This window comes from Enoplosus armatus, chromosome 2 (genome assembly GCF_043641665.1).
Source record: "Enoplosus armatus isolate fEnoArm2 chromosome 2, fEnoArm2.hap1, whole genome shotgun sequence".
NCBI classification, from domain to species: domain Eukaryota; kingdom Metazoa; phylum Chordata; class Actinopteri; order Centrarchiformes; family Enoplosidae; genus Enoplosus; species Enoplosus armatus.
The window spans coordinates 5777493-5796263 of record NC_092181.1 but is presented as its reverse complement, the minus strand read 5'-3'; the positions used below and the strand labels follow the sequence as shown (position 1 = coordinate 5796263).

Genomic DNA, 18771 nt, shown 5'->3' with positions numbered 1-18771 from the left:
ACAGATAACTGTTGTTTTATCATTTGCCTAAGCTTATGAATATTAGCTTTTTAGGAACTTTTTTGGAATAACTTGTGACCATCACGACATCATCTTTGTTGCCTTGAGGCAAATAGAAGCAAGAAAAAAAAATCCTAATAAAATGACATTTTTTATCCTCTGGTTATGGTGGGAAAGAAGGGGATTGATGATTATTTTTTTTGATAATAGACAAATAATACTGAGTGAGTGAATGAGTTTATTCTGGTGAGCTCTGGTTGTTTATCGTACGGCGTGACGTCACGAGTGTAATTTGCCTGAACGAGCGGAGAGTAAACTGACAACCGAGTCATTCTCCATTAGCAGGCTGAGGAACAGCCTGTCCTGTCCCGCTCCTTTATTCTTTTACTGCCCCGCATGAAACACCAAGGGCACCGAGGTCTGTGTGTCCGGAGGCTCCTCTTCGTTAATACAAACGGCTAACGTCAACGTTAGGTTAGCTAGCGTTGTCGTTAGCAGCGGGACTGCTCAGCCTGACAGTCGACAGCAGCAGTGGGATCAGAGCACGAGAGCCCGTCCGGAGAGGAGGAGAGGTTACTGGATGTCACACACACACACACACACACTCTCACAGCAAACTCTCATTAGCAAGCCAGCTAACGCCAAGTTGCTGCCTGTAAATTAAGTTGGTCGCCAGCCAGGAGCGAAAAGAGGAATTTCACGGTAAGTGAGCTGACCTGACATTAGCCAGCATTAGCCACATGGCTTGTTGTGTTTCTTTTCTGACAGCTTGTATTTGTAACGATGCTAACTTATCTAGCTAACGTTAGCTAAGTTAATGTCAGTATTCAGTTTCTGTTTCTATTCGGTTTTCAGCGTGTGTGCGACGTCTTCTCAAAAAATTGCGGTTGTTGAAATGCGTTTATAGCACACAATTTCATGACCGGCGTATTAATGTAAAATAACTATGTAAATGATGCAAGAGCTGGCTAATAATTCATTGATAAGGTTAGCTGCAAAGGGATCATTGCAACAGTGAATTACTCCCAAGACTCGCTGTCTGACATAAACTGCGGTCAGTCAACTGTGTGATGTAGGCGGGGGTTTGTTATCTGAATTAACTTTGATCTCGGGTCTAACCTCACTGCTTTTAAGTGACACGGGTATCAGCACAGACAAACACTATATTGGCTTTGTAGGATAGCAAGTGTATTGTAACCCAGCAATATGATTGTGGTGATAAGTAGGCCATTGATGCTGGTGGCATGTTGTCAGCATGGTAAGACTTTGTTAGTAGCTTTTTTTCCCTCTTTTTCTCATCGCTCATGTTGAACTATTTGAAAAGATGATAATCACTATCACAAATAACAACCCCTATACTACTTTTTGACATACATTAATATCCTTTAGTTTATTTGAAATATTTGGGACTATAGATTTTTTTTCTTGTTGATGTTTTAACTACTTTTAATTATATATTTGTGTCCATAAAAAAGTTCAAAGTGTCTTAGAATTGTTTATGTAGTCGACATATAGTACATTTTTCTATTTTGATGCTTTTGGGGTATTTTAACTTTCAACTTGTGTTTGGTGGATGAAAAAACACAAAACATTTAATAGTGACCCCTTATAATTTCCTCAGCACCGCCACTGTAGCTATCTTTGACGTGAATGAAATTAGCATCATCCAGTGTGGCAGCTTAGCACAGTATTCTATTTTAAGTTACTGCTTTAGTGGCTGCTGGGATGTGCACTTGTGATTGTGTGTGGTGAAGTAGTGTTATTTAGGCCTGCACCTGCAGTCTCCAGCGTGAGCTGCTGCACTGAAGTGTCTATGCTTTGTGCTGGCAAATGATTGGCACAGCTGGCCTTTTGCTTAGCCAGTATATCCTGCAGTCTGAAGGTTTCTGCTGGGCAGCCACAGTCATGCTCCAGTGTTAAATCACGAGAAGCCTGGTGAGAAATGGCCAAAATAGAAACAGAGATTGATGGGTGATGGGGGGGTGAACCGGGTAAAAACGCAAATGCTGGGCTTAGATGTTACAGGCTTACAGTGTGTGTTTGTTATTAGAGTTGAGTGGAAGGGAATGCAATCACTGTGAGGATGATGGCCATTTGCCGACAAACACATCCTTATTATTTTATTATAATTTTATGTAAATTCTTGGTCATTTTCATGTTTCATGTCTTTATTTGGACATCCAGGGCTGCCTCAAGCTGATTTCCACTGGAATTTCTGCTTAGGGTTTTAGATATGAAGATCAGCTCTGTAATCATCATATCCTTCAAGCCTTACAACATTCACAAAAGGTAACCTCACAACATGTTTTAGGAATATTGAACCACATATGCTCCTAATATAAGTAGTAAAATGATTGCAAAGTCAAATCACCACCAGAAAAGGGAAAGGCAAAGCAAATGCTTGTTAATGTGTTGACTTTGCATGACGCCATTTGAACTTGAATCTGTCGCATACTGATCACGATTTACCAGTCTGTCTGACCAGCGGTCCAAAACCCAAAGATTATTCAATTTACAATGATATAAAACAGAGAACACATTTGAGAGGCTGGATCCTTTTACGTAATGTAAAAGGCTAATTTTTTTTGCTTATTTTATTAACTTGTAGCTACCTGAATGACTCTTGACATGCCAAGTCTAAAGACAATCATTCTTCATAATCTCATAATCAAGTCTAAAGACATAATCCCCCGCCATGTTTTAATATTTCTATGTAGAGAATTTGTGTTGTAGCACAAACTATGAACGTTTCAGGCCCAAAAATATCAACTCACTATTTTTCTAAACATTGAGTGACAGCAGATTAAATGTGACATATAACACTGTACAGAATTCATAACACAACTTCATGGCTATATCATTGATGCAACTGAGTTATAGTGGAACTTGCCTGTGTGTGCATGTATATGTAGGGGTTGGGTGGATGTCAAGTAAATCCTGAGGTCATACTTGCCATGTATTTGCTCGTTGTGTCATCATTGTGTGTGTGTGTGTGTGTGTGTGTGTGTGTGTATGTGTTGGTAGAGGGCAGGGCACAAGGCAGGGCGTTGTATCTTTACCAATAGCCCCAGTTACTTGGAACAAAAGCTCTGTTGTTGAAAGATCATGTGACTGTGTGTGTGTGTGTGTGTGTGTGTGTGTGTGTGTGTGTGTGTGTGTGTTCCACCCTTGTCATGTGATCTGAGCTCAGGGCAGGGTCTGAGGAGTGCTGAGTCGCTCTGAGAGGTTTCTTCCACCCAGGGAACAGGCAGACGAGCGAGCATGCAGGCAGAGAGAGGAGATGGACGGCCAGACGGGTGGATGGATGGATGTCAGACAGAGAAGAGGTGTGGGAGAGAGTCAGAGACAGGCAGAGAGAGAGAAAGATGTAGAAAAAAAATGTCCTTTTGCTTTCTCATACCATGGCAAGAACGCACCACTCTCATTCTTTCTTTATCTTCTCCTTGTGGATTTGTAAACAGCAGCCAAGTAAAGATGCAAGCTTTTCAACTTTTCTGTGGAAAGGCAAGTGTGGGCTTTTTTCCTTTTTATAGTTTTGATGGGTTTGTTTGGATTTTACGGTGAGAATGTCGGCCTGATTAATCTGCTGTATCTTGTGAAGTCTCGAGACTGCTACCGATTCACCAAGAATCAGAACAACATGTTGTAAAAGAGTCAAGCTACTCGTCTGCTCGCACCCTGGTAATGAAAAGTTAAAAGTGAACTGAATGTGAGACATGCAGCTGTAGGTCTTATTCAGAATGACTTTCATTGCAGCAGAAATATTTTCAATTCCTGGAATGCCAACATGACTAGTAGCTAACTGTAAGGAGTGACTGACTGCTTTTGACCTTTTTAAAAGTATTAATTCCTTTGCTTGTAATGTGACCGGTAGTTTCTGAATGAAACAAATAATAATGCAGCCTGAGAAGCGACAAGGCAGCCACGTGTTCGCAGTCGTCCAGCAGGTCCTGTAACACTTGTTTGAGGCAGTGCAACCTGCAAGTCCTGCTTGAGAGACTCAACTCCTACCAGTGTGTGCGTGTGTGCGTGTGTGTGTGTGTGTGTGTGTGACCCACATGACCCTGCACATTATATTGTGCAGTTGTTGGAGGGTCTGTATTTGTCCACTTAGAAGGATGTTCTCAATATCATTCAAGGAATATCATTCAAGAAAGAAATAACATACACAGCTCTGCAATGAGAGGTAATTGCCCACGCTGATTCATACTGTCGCACGCTGTCATTTTAATGCCAGATCATTCTGTTGAGTGGAAACATACAGATACCACATACAGGACTCTGACCCTCCCTTTCATGCAACCTCTTTCTGGTTTTCTAATGAAAGGAGTTAGATGGGCTAGATAGATCACAAAAACTAAGTGTGTCACAATGTCCAACTCTTCCATGGACTTGCATAACTTCTGTCAGTTTAATGGCACATCGTACCACGTGTATACACCTCCCTTTGGTAAGGCTGTTTCTGTGCCAGAGAGCAAAAGGCATGCAACAACAGGTGAAGTATGAAATATTACAAAGTTAGAACGGAAGGATTACAAGAAACAGAGATTGGAAGGAGTTTACTTTAACATCAGAAAATTAAAGTGTCTGCCTACTCTGTCCTGACATCCTGGACTGAGGAGCAGCACATGCCAGTTAGATGCCCTTCTGTGAGACCTGTGGATGTGTCACATGGTGGCTGAACAATACCCCAGCATGATTACAGCAAATCTGAATTAACCTAACCCCTTCCAAAACAGAGCATACGGCTCTGTGGATGAGTGTCTGCTGAATGCTACTGAATAATTGAACAGAGGATTTCCATCCGAGCTGATAGCATGTTGGTCTCAGTGGCGGAGGGAACACCAGCACAGCATGGCTCATCCATTATACAGCAGCACTATGATAGGGGATGTTGTATGGTCAGTAGTTTGTACAAAATTAAAAATGCCCTGGATTGTTCATGAATTTTACATTGTGTTCTGGCTATTTTGAAATGTGTCAATACATTTTGCACTGAAAATTGTGGAAAGATTAGTGTAGGTGAGAAAGAGTTATTTCTAATCCATGTCTTTGTGTGCACAGAAGAATTTGAAGAATTTTGCATTTGATTACCTTCAAGCAGAGGGTGGGCTCCCTTGGCTGTAGATGTGGGGTGAAGTCCATTTGTCGATAATAGAGTTTGTTCTGTTTGGGACCGTGTTTATGTTGAAAGTAAAGCGCCAAACAAACTGTCATTGCTGTTTTGAATGGCCACACGGGGTGAAAAGCCTGCCTGTCATAGAGAGGACAGAGGCACGAGGCATTGGAAAAATAGGAATTAAGATGCACACTTTCAGTTTCTCCTCATTTGTGGTGTCGCGTTTTGTTTTCCAGGTGAAAACGATGGAAGTAGTTGTGTGGAGATTGAAAAAAGAGAGCTTGCAGTGACAATTTATCACTTTATCACCTCCGCACTCCTGACCAATTAAGGCATGAAGTGATATAAGCCCCACCCCCTCTTAGTTACTGTTGCTACGGCTGTTTAGCTTGCGCAGTTTGTGGCAGGTTTACCATTGAAATTCTTCAAAACAATTGGTGCTTGATTTCAGACAGAGACAAAAGCAGGCTTCTCATTTCTAGCAGGCAAATGTTGATTTTTGCTGGCTGAAATGAGAACCGTCACTAGTAGATTTTATCAGCTGTAGCTAGCTAGCTAATTAATCTAATATTAGCTCCATAAGTGGATTAAAAATAAAATTTTGTTTCCAGTTGTCTTGTTTACGGCTAAAAGACTGAGACTAAAGCTGTGTGTCCCAGGCATAGACTGTATAAAAGAAGTGGACGTAGCCAATATGACGTCACCAATTGGTTTGTGGACTACCGTTTTGAAGCCTCGAGTTTGGCCTTTTGGCTGTTGCCATCTTGGTTTTTTGGAACCGGAAGTGGCCATATTTGGACTAGAGGGTGGAGCTGGGGATCTGAGAACCAGAAAACAATATGCACGCCTACCTATATCGGCAACCTGGCTGCACCTGGCTCCTGGCCATGGCGTGCAAAGTAGCTGCTCACAAAGTTAGGTTGTAAATGTATTTACTGGAAAAAATGAACAGCCGACTCGTGTCTTTTAGTATAATTGAACGCCTCTATCCGGATTGACAGGTTGCCGTGGTAGCAACTTGCCAATCACAAAGTAGCCATGCCCTAAGCGTGCCTTGCTTTATTGTCTATTTTACTCTAAATGGGACCATAATTTACAAAATGAACATCATGTGGTATAAATAAACAATAATAATAATAAATCAAGTGAGAATTAAGGTCATTTTCTCATAGACTTCTAAAAAATCGGACTTTTTGCAACCAGTGGAGTCGCCCCCTGCAGGCCATTAGAAAGAATGCAGGTTTAAGGGACTTCTGCATTGGCTTCACTTTTCAGACCCGCAGGTTAGTGCTTGGTCCCAGGCAAAAGTCAACATCCTCACTAGTTGCTGATCCATGGAAATAAAGAAGCGCTGTTCATGTATTGTAGCGTAGAAGTAGTTAGTCCTGGTATTATAAATATGATAAGGAAAAACACAAGACTTGTATTTAATCCTAACACTTTTAGGCTGCTTAGCTCACATACTTGGACAAGTGAGACAGGTTAGATTTATGCATTATAGTTCGTATTTTCACTTTTAACACTTACACTTACATCAAATCTCAGTAGGTCAGTGGCCAAGTCTGCCTTTTAAAAACAGAGTAAAGTAAGAGTAGGTGGAGCATCAGTTGAAACGCTGTCATGCAGTTTGTGTATGTGTTGCCTCTCCCTGCTCCTGCCTTCCCTTTGTCTTACATCCTATTGTCACCCCACACAGCAGCACAGAACAGGAACCTGTGGCAACTGTTACCATGGCTCCAGTCTGCCCTGCCTAGATCTTCCACGGGACTCTGTGTCCATGTTTGAGGGACTGACTTGGCTTCCTGTCAGTGCATTGCTTCCTGTAAGAGCAGACAGCCACTTCATGGAGACCAAAGCCAGAGGGAAAGAGATGGAAGAGATGCAAGAGATCTCTGCCTTTTAATAAGGCCTTGTTAGACAGTTGGGACAGATGGAGGAAGGCGTAGTTGCATTTCAGCCTGGTGATTTTTACTTTGCAAAGAGTTGTTGAAGTTGTTGAGTGTGAGCTGCCAAACTTTGTCTTTTTAGTAAAGCAACTGGACTTCACTGACACTTGGGAAATATGTTTTTTTGCTTTCTTGCTGAAAGTTAGATGATGACATGAGGAGATTGATACCACTCTCATGTCTGTATGGTAAATATAAAGCTACTGCCAGCAGCCATTTAACTTAGCCTAGCATAAAGACTGGAAACAGGGAAATAGCTACCCTGGCCTAAGGTAACAAAATCCACCTACCAGCATCTCTAAAGCTCATTAAACTGAACTATTTTATTAAGGATCCCCACAGGACTTCTGTCATCATCAAACTCACTTTTGACAAAATCTGGTCAAATACTACCATCATCATCATCATCATCACTGACTTTATTGTGTTAAAGAAAGTTTTGTTTACCAAGTACGTCTTCCCTCTCCAGGGGCCTTTGTTCAACAAACTGGTGGAGGCCACTAGACGGAGGTGACTGTGACTGCTGATCCCTGAGGAGCATGAGTCATGACCTCAGTGGTCCTGGTCGACACCGGTGGGACGGTGGTGGAGTATGTCACAGCTGAGGAGGACCCCCATCAGGTGGGTTGGACACAGACACAAGCAAGAGTAAAGCTGCAACACAACAAAATCTTGCCTTCTTTTCTCATTTCTGTCTTGTTCTCTTATTGAAAACTTTGCCCCCCCACCCCACCCCCCCAAATCCCTTTCCCCAAGCAGGAGGGAGAGGTGGACCTGGAGCTTGAAGGAGAGGTAGAAGGCGAGTGTGAAGCCGAGGAGGCCTATGAAGAAACACAGGACAGAGAGGAGGCAGAGGACTACCCAGCAGTCATAGTGGAGGAGGTACCTGGCGCCAGCCTGGCCGAGGAGCAAGGTTACTCAGCCCAGGTGTTGGTGTATGATGACGAGGCTTACCTCATGCAGGAAGTGGGCGACGAGCAGGAGGTAGAGACAGAAGAGGAGGCAGGTGAGACATAAATATTCCTGTTTTTATCAAAAATTAGATTTATTGTTACCTCATAATCTTCCTTTTAGCATTGTAGGTTAGTGCACCAGATGACTATGACATAACACACCCCACTACCCAGAATGTCCAGTGCAAACCTCGTCGTTAAGCAACCTGCTTTACCCTTTTGCCCAAGGTGCTGCGAAGTTTGACTCACGTCTTTTCTATATCCTGTTACATTCCTGATGCACCACTCCCATTTCCTCTGGGTCACTAAGGTTTTGTATTATTATAATAAGAGGGGAATTTTTTGTGCTGTTACACTGTTCACATTTATGGGCTGCATGTTTCAGAAACAAGACATTGGTTCTGGACTTGTGAGACATTTATGACTTCCGTTTTGCTTTAACCAACAAGCTGATAGTTTGAGCTTACCATGAGCCATACCATGGTTCACATTCACAGTTGTAAAGGATGCATTTACATGTTTTCAGCCACTTCCAGAGCTGTCTGTCAGAGGGGCAAATCAACTTAAAAAGGTAGCTGATTTTGCCCTGACTATGTCCTAGTACTGAGTCAAAATTTCACTCATTCTTTGAATTACACCATGCAATGTCATTTTTAAAATATTGTCTTTGTGGTGTGCCTCTTGTCTTTTTTTTCTCAAATATTAATGATCTGCTGTTTTGGCCATGTTTAGTCTCCTCCTGTGTTTCATTGGTACATCTTGGCTCTCTCTGCTCACCCCTGACTTCAAAACTTCTTAGGCTGACAGGTTAGAGAATGTATTGAAAAGTTTGAGTTCACATGAATCTAGGTTGAAGGTCAACACATTGGTTGCATGAAATCAAGCTTCCACAGTGTTGCTTTTGTTTGTGTGGTTTGGCTGAAATGGGGCATATTCGCATCAGTGACACAGTCTGGTAAAGGCGTGTGTGTTCACACACTGCCACCTTGTGGATATTTGTATTGTGGATATATATATCATGAACAGGGTATCCAGTATTAACTCTCTAATCATCCATTAATCCTTTATTAATGGTGACTAGTGTCCAATCCAGTGCTGTGTTCAGAAGTATGAAACAGACTGAAAGGCGGAGGCAATGTTATTTTGAACTTATGAAAGCTGTTTTTATTCACACAGTCCCAAATTACATCTCTGAACTACATTTTCACACAATCTTAATTAGAGGTATCTGCTAGCAGGATCAAGAATTTGTCATAATTACCAGGAAATGTTTTTGCATCACTGCATATTTTTGCCCATTTTGCACATTCAGTCAGCTTGGAAGTTATACATTTTAACTTTGTACATATATATAGTATGTACTTTTAAGCCTGGTTCCAAGTGAAAAATGTTTCTAAATGTCTCTAAAATACCCAGTGCCATTAATGGGTACCTCCCACCATGGATAGTGTCCCTTGGCTGAAGAAAGTAGAGTGTTCAAATAGCCCACTTTTAATCCCACTTTACCTTTAATTTACAGTATATTCCCCACAGACAATAAACTATTGCAAAAGAAGATATTTTAATTATGGAATTGATAATGATGTAGGCTACACTGTAATAGATTAATTAATAAATAAATTAATTTGTTGGAGTGCATTTGCCTTATACAAAAATCATAGTTAAACCAGTAAAAAAAACAACAACATGCTGTGAAGTCATTGTAATCCATAGTTTAAACAGAGCAACAAACATGTAATCACAGTCATCACTAAACATGTGGTGTTCATTCTTTTTGACTGAAGTGGGTTTGATGTGCTCTCTTGTTGAAGTTTACAATTCTTAACAGTCAATGTGTTGTTCAAACTGCAGCGTTGTTCTGTACAAATTAGATTTTTTTTTGTGCAGTGAAATACAGTTAAATACAGTCACCACAGTCCAGCTTTATTTGACATAGTCACTACGCAAGTGAGGGAGGGCGAAGGAAGGATTTCCTGTGTCTGTGGCGGAGGGATACCGTTCTGTCGCCGTAATGTGTCTCGTTGAATTCGAGGACATTTCCCATTAGCGGCGGAGTGATATGAGCTAGTAGCTTCCTATACAATTCAGTGAAAAGTCAATGTGAATCTGCAGCAAGGGGAAAACATGGCGACTTCACAGCATGAGGGGCACGCAAATCAGCTCGATTTACTCATCAGAGCCGGTAACCTATCTTTATGTTCTTATGACCTCGACCCGAGAGCTAACGTTAACGCACGGGTTGTGTTTTTAACCGCGACCGCTGCGCCTCAGTCCGTTGAGTAGTGTGGTGAAGTAATGGAGGGCAATCAGGAAGTGATCACCTTGGTAGCAACCTGCATGGCGTTGCTACACGGTTTATCAAACCCGGTTTTAAGAGGTGAAAAACTTCCGCAGGGCTTGCCAGTCTGCACAAATGGATAGTTATCTGCACGAAGTGTGATTTGCATGTTGGAGCAGATTTTTCTTACCGCAGTGTGATTTGAAATAGCGCTTTGCAGATCGGCTCTGCACAACCAGGAAGTGTAAAGATGTTGTCTTTCCTACGTCTTTGCCACGCTGTCTGAGTCGGAAGGACATGTGGGTTTATTTTTACTAGCATAAATATGGTACACACTGCCAGATGTCGCCTCTGTTATTGTTATGATTGACGGGTGAAGTATTTAGCCGTGGCTGGCTTTAGTTTGTTCCGTTTGTGGGAATTATGTGCAGTAACAGTCTCCACACATTGTCCCTGAATAACAGTCCATGAGATCTGAAAAGTTACTATCACAGTATTGTTTGTTTTTGTGAATTTTACGTGTGGTGAACACATTTGACTGATTTTCAGTGTCAGAGGTTTAGATATTTTGGTTTCATGGTTTCCGTTATCGTGTTGTGCTGCCTCTGGTTGAAGCGTGGGATGGCCTGGCTCACTCGCTTTCTTCCCTGTAGTTGTTTCAAGTGCGGCTTCAGCTTTCGACCACACTGACCTGCAAATACACGTTTTGTGTGATTTCACTCGCGTTTTCACGGTTTATGTTAATTAACGATGTATTGTGAAACACCGCGTCATTTCCACCTCTGTTTAATCTCGGTACAAAAGTATTTTTGTCCCATTTCGATGGCGGAAGCATTGTGTATGTGAGAGGGCGGGGTGTGTCGTTGATTGACTTGCATTGTAATCCAATAGCGTGCGCGCTGTTTTAGAACGTCAGCAAGAGTCCAATCAGGTTTAACTGGGGGCGGTCTGTTAATCAGAGAATGAGCCAATAGGAGGCGAGGCGGGTGTTGAGTGACAAGAGGGTTTGTGAGCTTCTTCGAAGAGAACTGGAGGGAAAGGATGAGGACTGTAAACACGGAAGTCATCAGAGGCAGCACTACTTTTTGTCGGACTTGCTGCTATTCTTGGCGCCGTTACATAGTAATATGGGTTCATAATAGGCATTTACTATACTAAATATTCCAATATTTTATTATATCCTCCTGAGAACCAAGGGAAAAAAGTGTCTTACAATTTCTGTTTTAGTGTGATTTCCTATCTATTTGGGCCTAAAAAAACACCTTACAATTTTAATTTTTTTAAATATATTTTTTATTTTAATAATAATCTTAACATGATCATAAAATGTAATACATTAGCCTGAAACTAAATAAAACATACAAGTTAGTCGTGGCCCACAGAGCACGACGACTTTGCTGCTCCCTCTCTGCCTCTGACTCTCATCAGATTCTCCTGCATCTTCTTCCTCTCCTTCTTCATCATCATCTTCACCTATCACAGGCTGATACTCATCCTCCTCATCCTTTTCCTCATCTGAAAGCTCCAAATCTGAATCTCCCTCTACTATCCGGTATAGAATCCTCTCTGCTTCACTTCTTTCTCCTACAACAATGTGCAGTCATTAAATACATTAAAATGGTCCTGGTGTCCACTACAGTTGACATTCATTAAATGCCTGTTATTTCAAAACAGAAATAATGAAACTGTTTTCAGATGTAAAAATATTGTTCTTAACATGTTTATGAACAAGAATATATATAATTATCATGGTAAAAATAGCAATAGATAAAGAATATTTGACTTGCCTCTCCTCTTTCCATAAAATGTGGTTGTTGGTATGGCAGCCATCTTGATAGAGGAAAAAAGTAAAGTTCCCAGCATGCAAACCCATCACATGACACATCACTGAAAAGCCCAGGATGTCCCCTACAGAATACTATAGGACTTGGAAGGGTAACTCCAAATACTTAAGAAAGATACAGGTGAACAAAATGTCCATTATAAAGGACATAAATGAATGGGCCGGGTCTCAGGAGGATAAGCTGCCTACACCTTACGCACTTTTTTTTTATTTTACGAAATTGTCATTGTTTGTAAGTTGTTATTCAGTAATAACGGGTGAATCAAAATCCTAACATTCTGGACACACTAGAAATGGCCAATGTGTCTATATGTGGTTATGTAGGTCAAGCCAAGCTTCGGTCCAACCTCACACCTTATGGTGGTCTTATTATATCACTACCTGTTTCAAGGGCAGCTCGGTAGGCCATAGGGTCTCTGCGGTGATGGCAACCAAAATGTCCTGTTTGTTTGTGAGAGGGACTGAATGAGTGGGACAATCTAAAGATAGCCCATTTCTGTCCCCTATGCAGTGCCTGTTGCCTCAGTGAGATAGCCAAACATGGACAGGGCAGGGTGTCACGGGATCTCGTGTTTCCCACCAGTGATTGACACCAACAGCAGGTGCCCCGTGTTCCTTCTCAGGGTCCCAGATAGGGCCACGTACCCTTTCCTTTGCAACAGGCCGAATCCCATTTTTCATTTAAACAGCACTGTGCTTTTTGTGCCATGTCTTGTCATATTTTGAGATTGTAAATATGAACTACATTTAGGGTTCTTCTAACTGCCTGCCAATGCCAATTCTGCATGGAGATATTTGAGTGCAGCTGAGGTGTAGTTGGGACATTTTACTCCCTGAACTTTTCCTCATGTCACTTTTCAGTATCCTGAAACAATCTTGGTTCCTTGCAACTTCAAACAAAAGCCAAAGGTGCAGTGTAAAAACACTGTCACACTAACTAGATTAACAAATACAATGAGGCAAGATAATGTACATTTCTTTCTGTGAAGGTTATACTTTACATGAAGTCATGCTGTGTGTTGTCTGCTGAAATCAACGTATCAGTGATTTAAAAGCAATTTGCTTTTTCACTAGGGGGCGACATATAGTTGCATTTTTGTGTGCAGCACTGTATTAATGGTGCAATAGAGGTGAATTACAGTTGGTAGTAGTATTTTATTATGGTTTTTGGGGGGAAATTATTAAGTAAATCATGTAAAGATAGAAATTGTGGCTTCTTAGCTTAGATGTGTGAAGGCAAGGTGTTGCAGTGTCCTTGAGCAGGACACAGATTTTCCATGTGGGGATTAATGCTCATGTATTTTGGTATAATAGTCTCCACTGGGCTCAACCTGTATTTTTCCTGAACTATTTGCTAATTGATCGTGCGTGTATGTTTCAGTGGAGGCTTCTGTCCATGGCACCAGTGTCCACTGCTCTGACAAGACCTTTGAGGCAGCAGAAGCTCTGTTACGCATGGACTCACCTTCCAGCCTCAGAGAAGACCGTAGCCCAGGTAACACGCACTAACTAATAATGCACAAATACAGCTATTTACACAATTTAGGAATTGTTACACTTGAAACTGATGTTTGTAATGTTTCATAATTAATGCAACATAGTTGTATTCATCTGTATGGTGGAGTGTGGTCAAATATGAAAATGTGGTTGGTCAGTGACATTTTCAGTACTCTGTTGTCTTTGCTTTAGTTTGAACATGCAGAAAGTCATGTATTCTTCTCTTTAATTCCTCCATCCAGAAGCTTTTATCCCGCCTTACATAGCGACACCAGACTTCCTTCACGCTGCCATGCGTCCCGACATGATTACAGAGACGGAGGTGGAGATCTCGACAGAGGAGTGCTGCGAGGAGGAAGATGAGGAGATGGTCACCCTGCTTGAAGAGCCAGAACCTGAGCCCGGCCACGACCCTGTCAGGAAGAGGAGAGGTAGACAGAAGGAGCTAGTAATTTGTGTTTCTGCCAACACAGAATTCCTCTATAAAGTGAGGACTGTGAACCCCCCAGTCGTCCAAAACTGTGGAAAAGCATATAAAAACTTTTAAAGCTATTTTTGATGCAGTTGTTGACCCACTATCAGCAGCATATTGTGGAGTGTGGGGAGAAAGGAGAAACTGTTTCTGAATGTTCTCAAACTGAGTTTTAAATGGAAAACATCTCGCAGCTCTGTGATTAACCTGACCACACACGCCAGGCCACAAACCTCAAACCTCAACCTGGAGTTGCACTGTTAATTACAGTTATTGACTTTATCCAAGAGCTCCATCTGGTGGTAGACTCTCACTGAAGTCATGTTGATGATCAGTGATTGAAGCAAATGATTAAGTCCTGTTTGCAATGTTTCCTTTTTATAGCTGGACGGAAGCCAAAGACGCATCAGTCAGCTATTTCCAACGGCTCTCTGGACCTCGGCATCAAGAAGAAACCACGAGAAGGGAAAGGTACCAAACAGTAGTGATGATCAACATGGATGTATACGTGCATCTGTTGCCATTTAAATGTTTAAAGCAACAATAAAGGAGGGTTACTGTTGAGCGTTGCATTCAATTTGCTTGATTTCCAGCAGGGAGCACCACCTACCTGTGGGAGTTCCTGTTGGACCTCCTCCAGGACAAGAACACCTGTCCCAGGTACATCAAGTGGACCCAGAGGGAGAAGGGCATCTTCAAACTGGTCGACTCGAAGGCTGTGTCCAAGCTGTGGGGCAAACACAAGAACAAGCCAGACATGAACTATGAGACCATGGGACGGGCACTCAGGTGAGCAGGCTGAGAGAATTTGGATTGCTTTTTCATGTTAGTTTTTTTGGGAAGCAGCATCATAACTCAGGTATTTCCTCAGATATTACTACCAGCGCGGCATCCTCGCCAAGGTAGAGGGCCAGCGGCTGGTTTACCAGTTCAAAGAGATGCCCAAAAACATAGTCATCATTGATGACGACAAGGCTGACATGCCCGCCCCTGACGATCTGATCGGCTCAGAGGCCGTCGCATCCTACAAGCGCGTGCTGCCGATGCCGGACATGCTGCTGCAGGCGACCGAGCTGTCGTCCTCCAAGAAGCCCAACATCCTGCGGGGCGGGAACAGGGCCAATGTGGTCCAAGCTACTCTCGCCACAGGCAGCAGGACGTTGGCAGGAGACGGTACAGCGGTGGCGCCAGGGATACCAAGGATAGTGACTGTTTCAACAGCACCAGATGGGAGTCAGAGCCAGTCTCACGCAGCTATCATCTCCAACGCCACTGGGCCCAGGTGAGACTCCTGCAGAGACGAGGACCTTCAGTTATGCAAATGTCTACATCTTTTCCCAACAGTCAAGTATTGACCTTTGACTGTCCTCCCTCTCGTCTACAGGACGGTGCGGGTGGCTATGCAGGTGCCTGTAGTCATGACAACATCGCTGGGTCAGAAGATCTCCACTGTTGCTGTGCAGCAGCCGGCAGGAACAACGGGGGCAGCCGGCCACACCACCCTCCTCACCAACTCTTCTGCCATCGGTGCTGCTGCCGGTAACACCAACCCACAACAGAAGGTGTGTACATGTGGAGACTCGTTTACTGACCAGCAGTTTTGCATGTAACCGCAGGGTGTCTGCACTACTGCTAGCTCCAGCAGCAAGGAATCCCATCATCTCATAATGTGTCAATTTTTAGCAAAAGGAACTAAAGGAACTTTTGAATTAATCCTTTTTAATGAATTAATCCATTCATCCCTTTCTGCTGCTGGCCAGGTCACAGTTTAATTAATTATATAATTAGGAATTCTTGTTATATACTTCTGGGAAAATGTGAAATAATAATAAATAATTATAGGCCACATCATTCCTTATTGTTTTCCTTTTATACTTTGGCCAGTATGGTCATGAAACAGGTCTTAAATGAAACTTGAACCTTGCAGAATCCCTGTACAGGCTTATAGATCAATCAAGGAACTTCTTTACATGGAACATTCCAGTCTTTTTTAAACTTTCATTAACTTTAAAAAATGTGTGTGTGTTGTTTGGGTAGGTTGTGATCCAGACCATCCCCACTATGGTCCCAGCCACAGCAGAGAACGGAGACAAGATCACCGTCCAGCTGGCCAAGATCATCACGATCCCAGCCCACCACTTAGCTCAGTGTCAGCTCCAGACCTCCACGGGCACAAACAAGCCCAGCGTCGGGGCCTCCCCAGCGAGCATCAGCCTTCTCGGGAGCCCCCTGACGGTTCGGGCCCTGGCACCTGTCAACGTCGCCCCGGGAACGCAAGTGATGAGGCTCACCGTGCCGACACAGACGCAACAACAGACTCTGGTGGTGTCGCAGCCAGGCAGCGGGACCGGGGTGGTAACGGTATCAACCGCCAATCAGTCGGTGACGGCACAGCCCCGGATCATAAGCGGCATCATTAACGGTTCAGAGCTGGTGATAGGAGCGCAAGCAACCGGTGGAGTCACTTCTTTGGAGAAGCTGAAGGCCGCAGGAGTCCAGGTCCAAACTGTGCAGGTGCCGGTGACGATGGCGGTCCAGCAAAACCAGGTGAACCCCAAAACTGTCCAGAACGTCCAATCTGAGGTTGTGGACGCTGAGGTGGTTATCAAACTGGAAACGCCTGACGTGACGATAAAGACAGAAGAGCCCGAGTGTTGAAATGCACACATCTACCAATATCTGCTCCTTCTCTGCCAGAGAGGGTCAGTTTGTACATGTCTGACGTCATTTTTACTCTTGTAATAACCAGCAGCAGTCTGAGAGACTTTAAAGACTCCCGCAGTCCTATTTTTTTTGTTGTTGTCCTGAATCTGTCTCCACATCTTCCCCGTTGCTGCCTAGAACTTTCTGGACTAAGCCGGGTCTCCCTCAGAACCACACTGAAAACCTCCGAGTGTCAAACTGTACTCCAACAAAGGAATACACACAGACTTTAAAGGAACCTGTGGGAAAGGTAAAGGGACCAACCTTGATCACTACAATGTATGCCTTCTAAATGGATCGCTATCACTGAAAATACAAAACAAACACTACAAGACCAGGCAAATAATTACAACTAACCAAAATGTGAACTATCAAATAAAAAAAAAAGACAAAGTGGGGGGCGTAATGAAGCTTTTGTAGAGACCATTTGTTTATAATTTTTGCCTCTACAGATATTAAAACCAGCAACTTCTTTTTTTTGTTTTTTTTTTACTTGTATCACTGTGCAGATCAGGTGTGGGTGGTGCTACTTGAGTCCTATAGGAGTGAGAAAGAGAAAGCTCTAACAAGCAGCGATATCGGACAGAAAATGATCACGTATGTACATATATGAATATATATTATCTACTATACAGTTTACGGAGCTAAAGTTAACAGCCTTAGATTTAAATTTTGACTTTCTTTTTCATGTATTGTCTGAACCGTAAGCTGAAATTAGTTTTTGTGTTTTGATACCTTGTACCAAGCACAGTATTATTGAAACTAGGGGAACTAATATTTGTATTGTTATTAGTTCCTCTGTCTCCATCAGGCTGTTAAACGCTCACATAGGTTGAAATCTTACAGGAGAAACGGCAACATGTCGTAGATCAGTGGCCATATTGCTTGCAGTGTGCCCTCCAGCGTCTAGGAAAATCTCTAGGCTTGAATTTCAGACTTAATTGACAAAAGGGATTTTGGCTTTTTCTCCAATTTCATTTTGACAGAGGTTTGCTCTTTTCCACAACCCCACACAGTTTGCATGGAAATGCAAAGAAATGTGACTCTGAGCTGATGCATGCTGCCAGAATCCAAATAGAAAGAGGAATGTATGTAAACTCGGAGGTCAAGAATGAAATGAAGCAATAGTTTTAATTATTAAAAAAGAGGCATGTCACACGTTTATGCAAAATGGCTGCGAGGAATCTCAAACCACTGTGGATCCCTGGTCACTTTACGTCTCGCTTGAAACAGAGGCTCAATTTGCCAGCATCCTTTTTGTTTTTCCTGCCACTTTGGCCCTGCCCCTACATTTCATGATTATTTTTTACCTAAAAAGAGGGAAGATGGAGAGAGAGAGAGTTTGTGTTCAGACTGAACTGTTTGTATATTCAACATTTGAAGTATATTCTATTTTGCTGTACTCTTGTTTCAAAGTGTATTAGATTTTACTGAAATATAAAAAGACATTTGAAACCTGTCGTTTTCATCATGGTGTCATGTATTTATTTACACTGAGGCTTGGATGTTACTTATAAAACCAAATCTGATTGGCAGTAACCTGGTTTTTAAGTAGCAATAACATCTATTTTTCCAGTGTGACTGTTTCTGTGGTTATTTGCACGTTCTGCCACACAGTTGCTTGAGTGTACAGAACTTATTGTTTCATTGATAAGGTACAAAGATAAATTGGGGTGATCAGTTGTGCTGTAGCGAGAACCTTCAGTTAATTATTATTCTGTAACGTGACAAAAAAGATTGTTGTACATTTACAGTCTGTGGCTGCTTGTTGGATCACTGATACTAATTGTTTAGCACTGAAACGGAATATTTGAGCTGTCGGTGTCACAGTCAGCTGTACTTGAGAGGACCCTGTTATCCAGACTGAGTGGACAAAATGAGCTTTAAAGGCTCAGTTCACCCAAATTAGAGAATACATATCCTGGTACGTATCGGTCATCTGTAGATACTACTTGGTCAT

At 42.5% G+C, this 18771-nt stretch overlaps 1 protein-coding gene across 1 annotated transcript; it reads left to right on the top strand.

Annotated features, from left to right (window-relative positions):
• The first annotated feature begins 417 nt into the window (after positions 1-417).
• On the top strand, positions 418-18260 carry elf2b (E74-like factor 2b (ets domain transcription factor)). Its single transcript, XM_070915649.1, has 10 exons — positions 418-702; positions 7535-7686; positions 7825-8071; positions 13521-13634; positions 13879-14067; positions 14493-14579; positions 14702-14897; positions 14980-15390; positions 15493-15670; positions 16146-18260. Exons 2-10 carry the CDS (start codon positions 7612-7614, stop codon positions 16764-16766), a joined length of 2118 nt encoding a protein of 705 aa, XP_070771750.1. The 5' UTR covers positions 418-702; positions 7535-7611; the 3' UTR covers positions 16767-18260.
• The last annotated feature ends 511 nt before the right edge of the window (positions 18261-18771 follow it).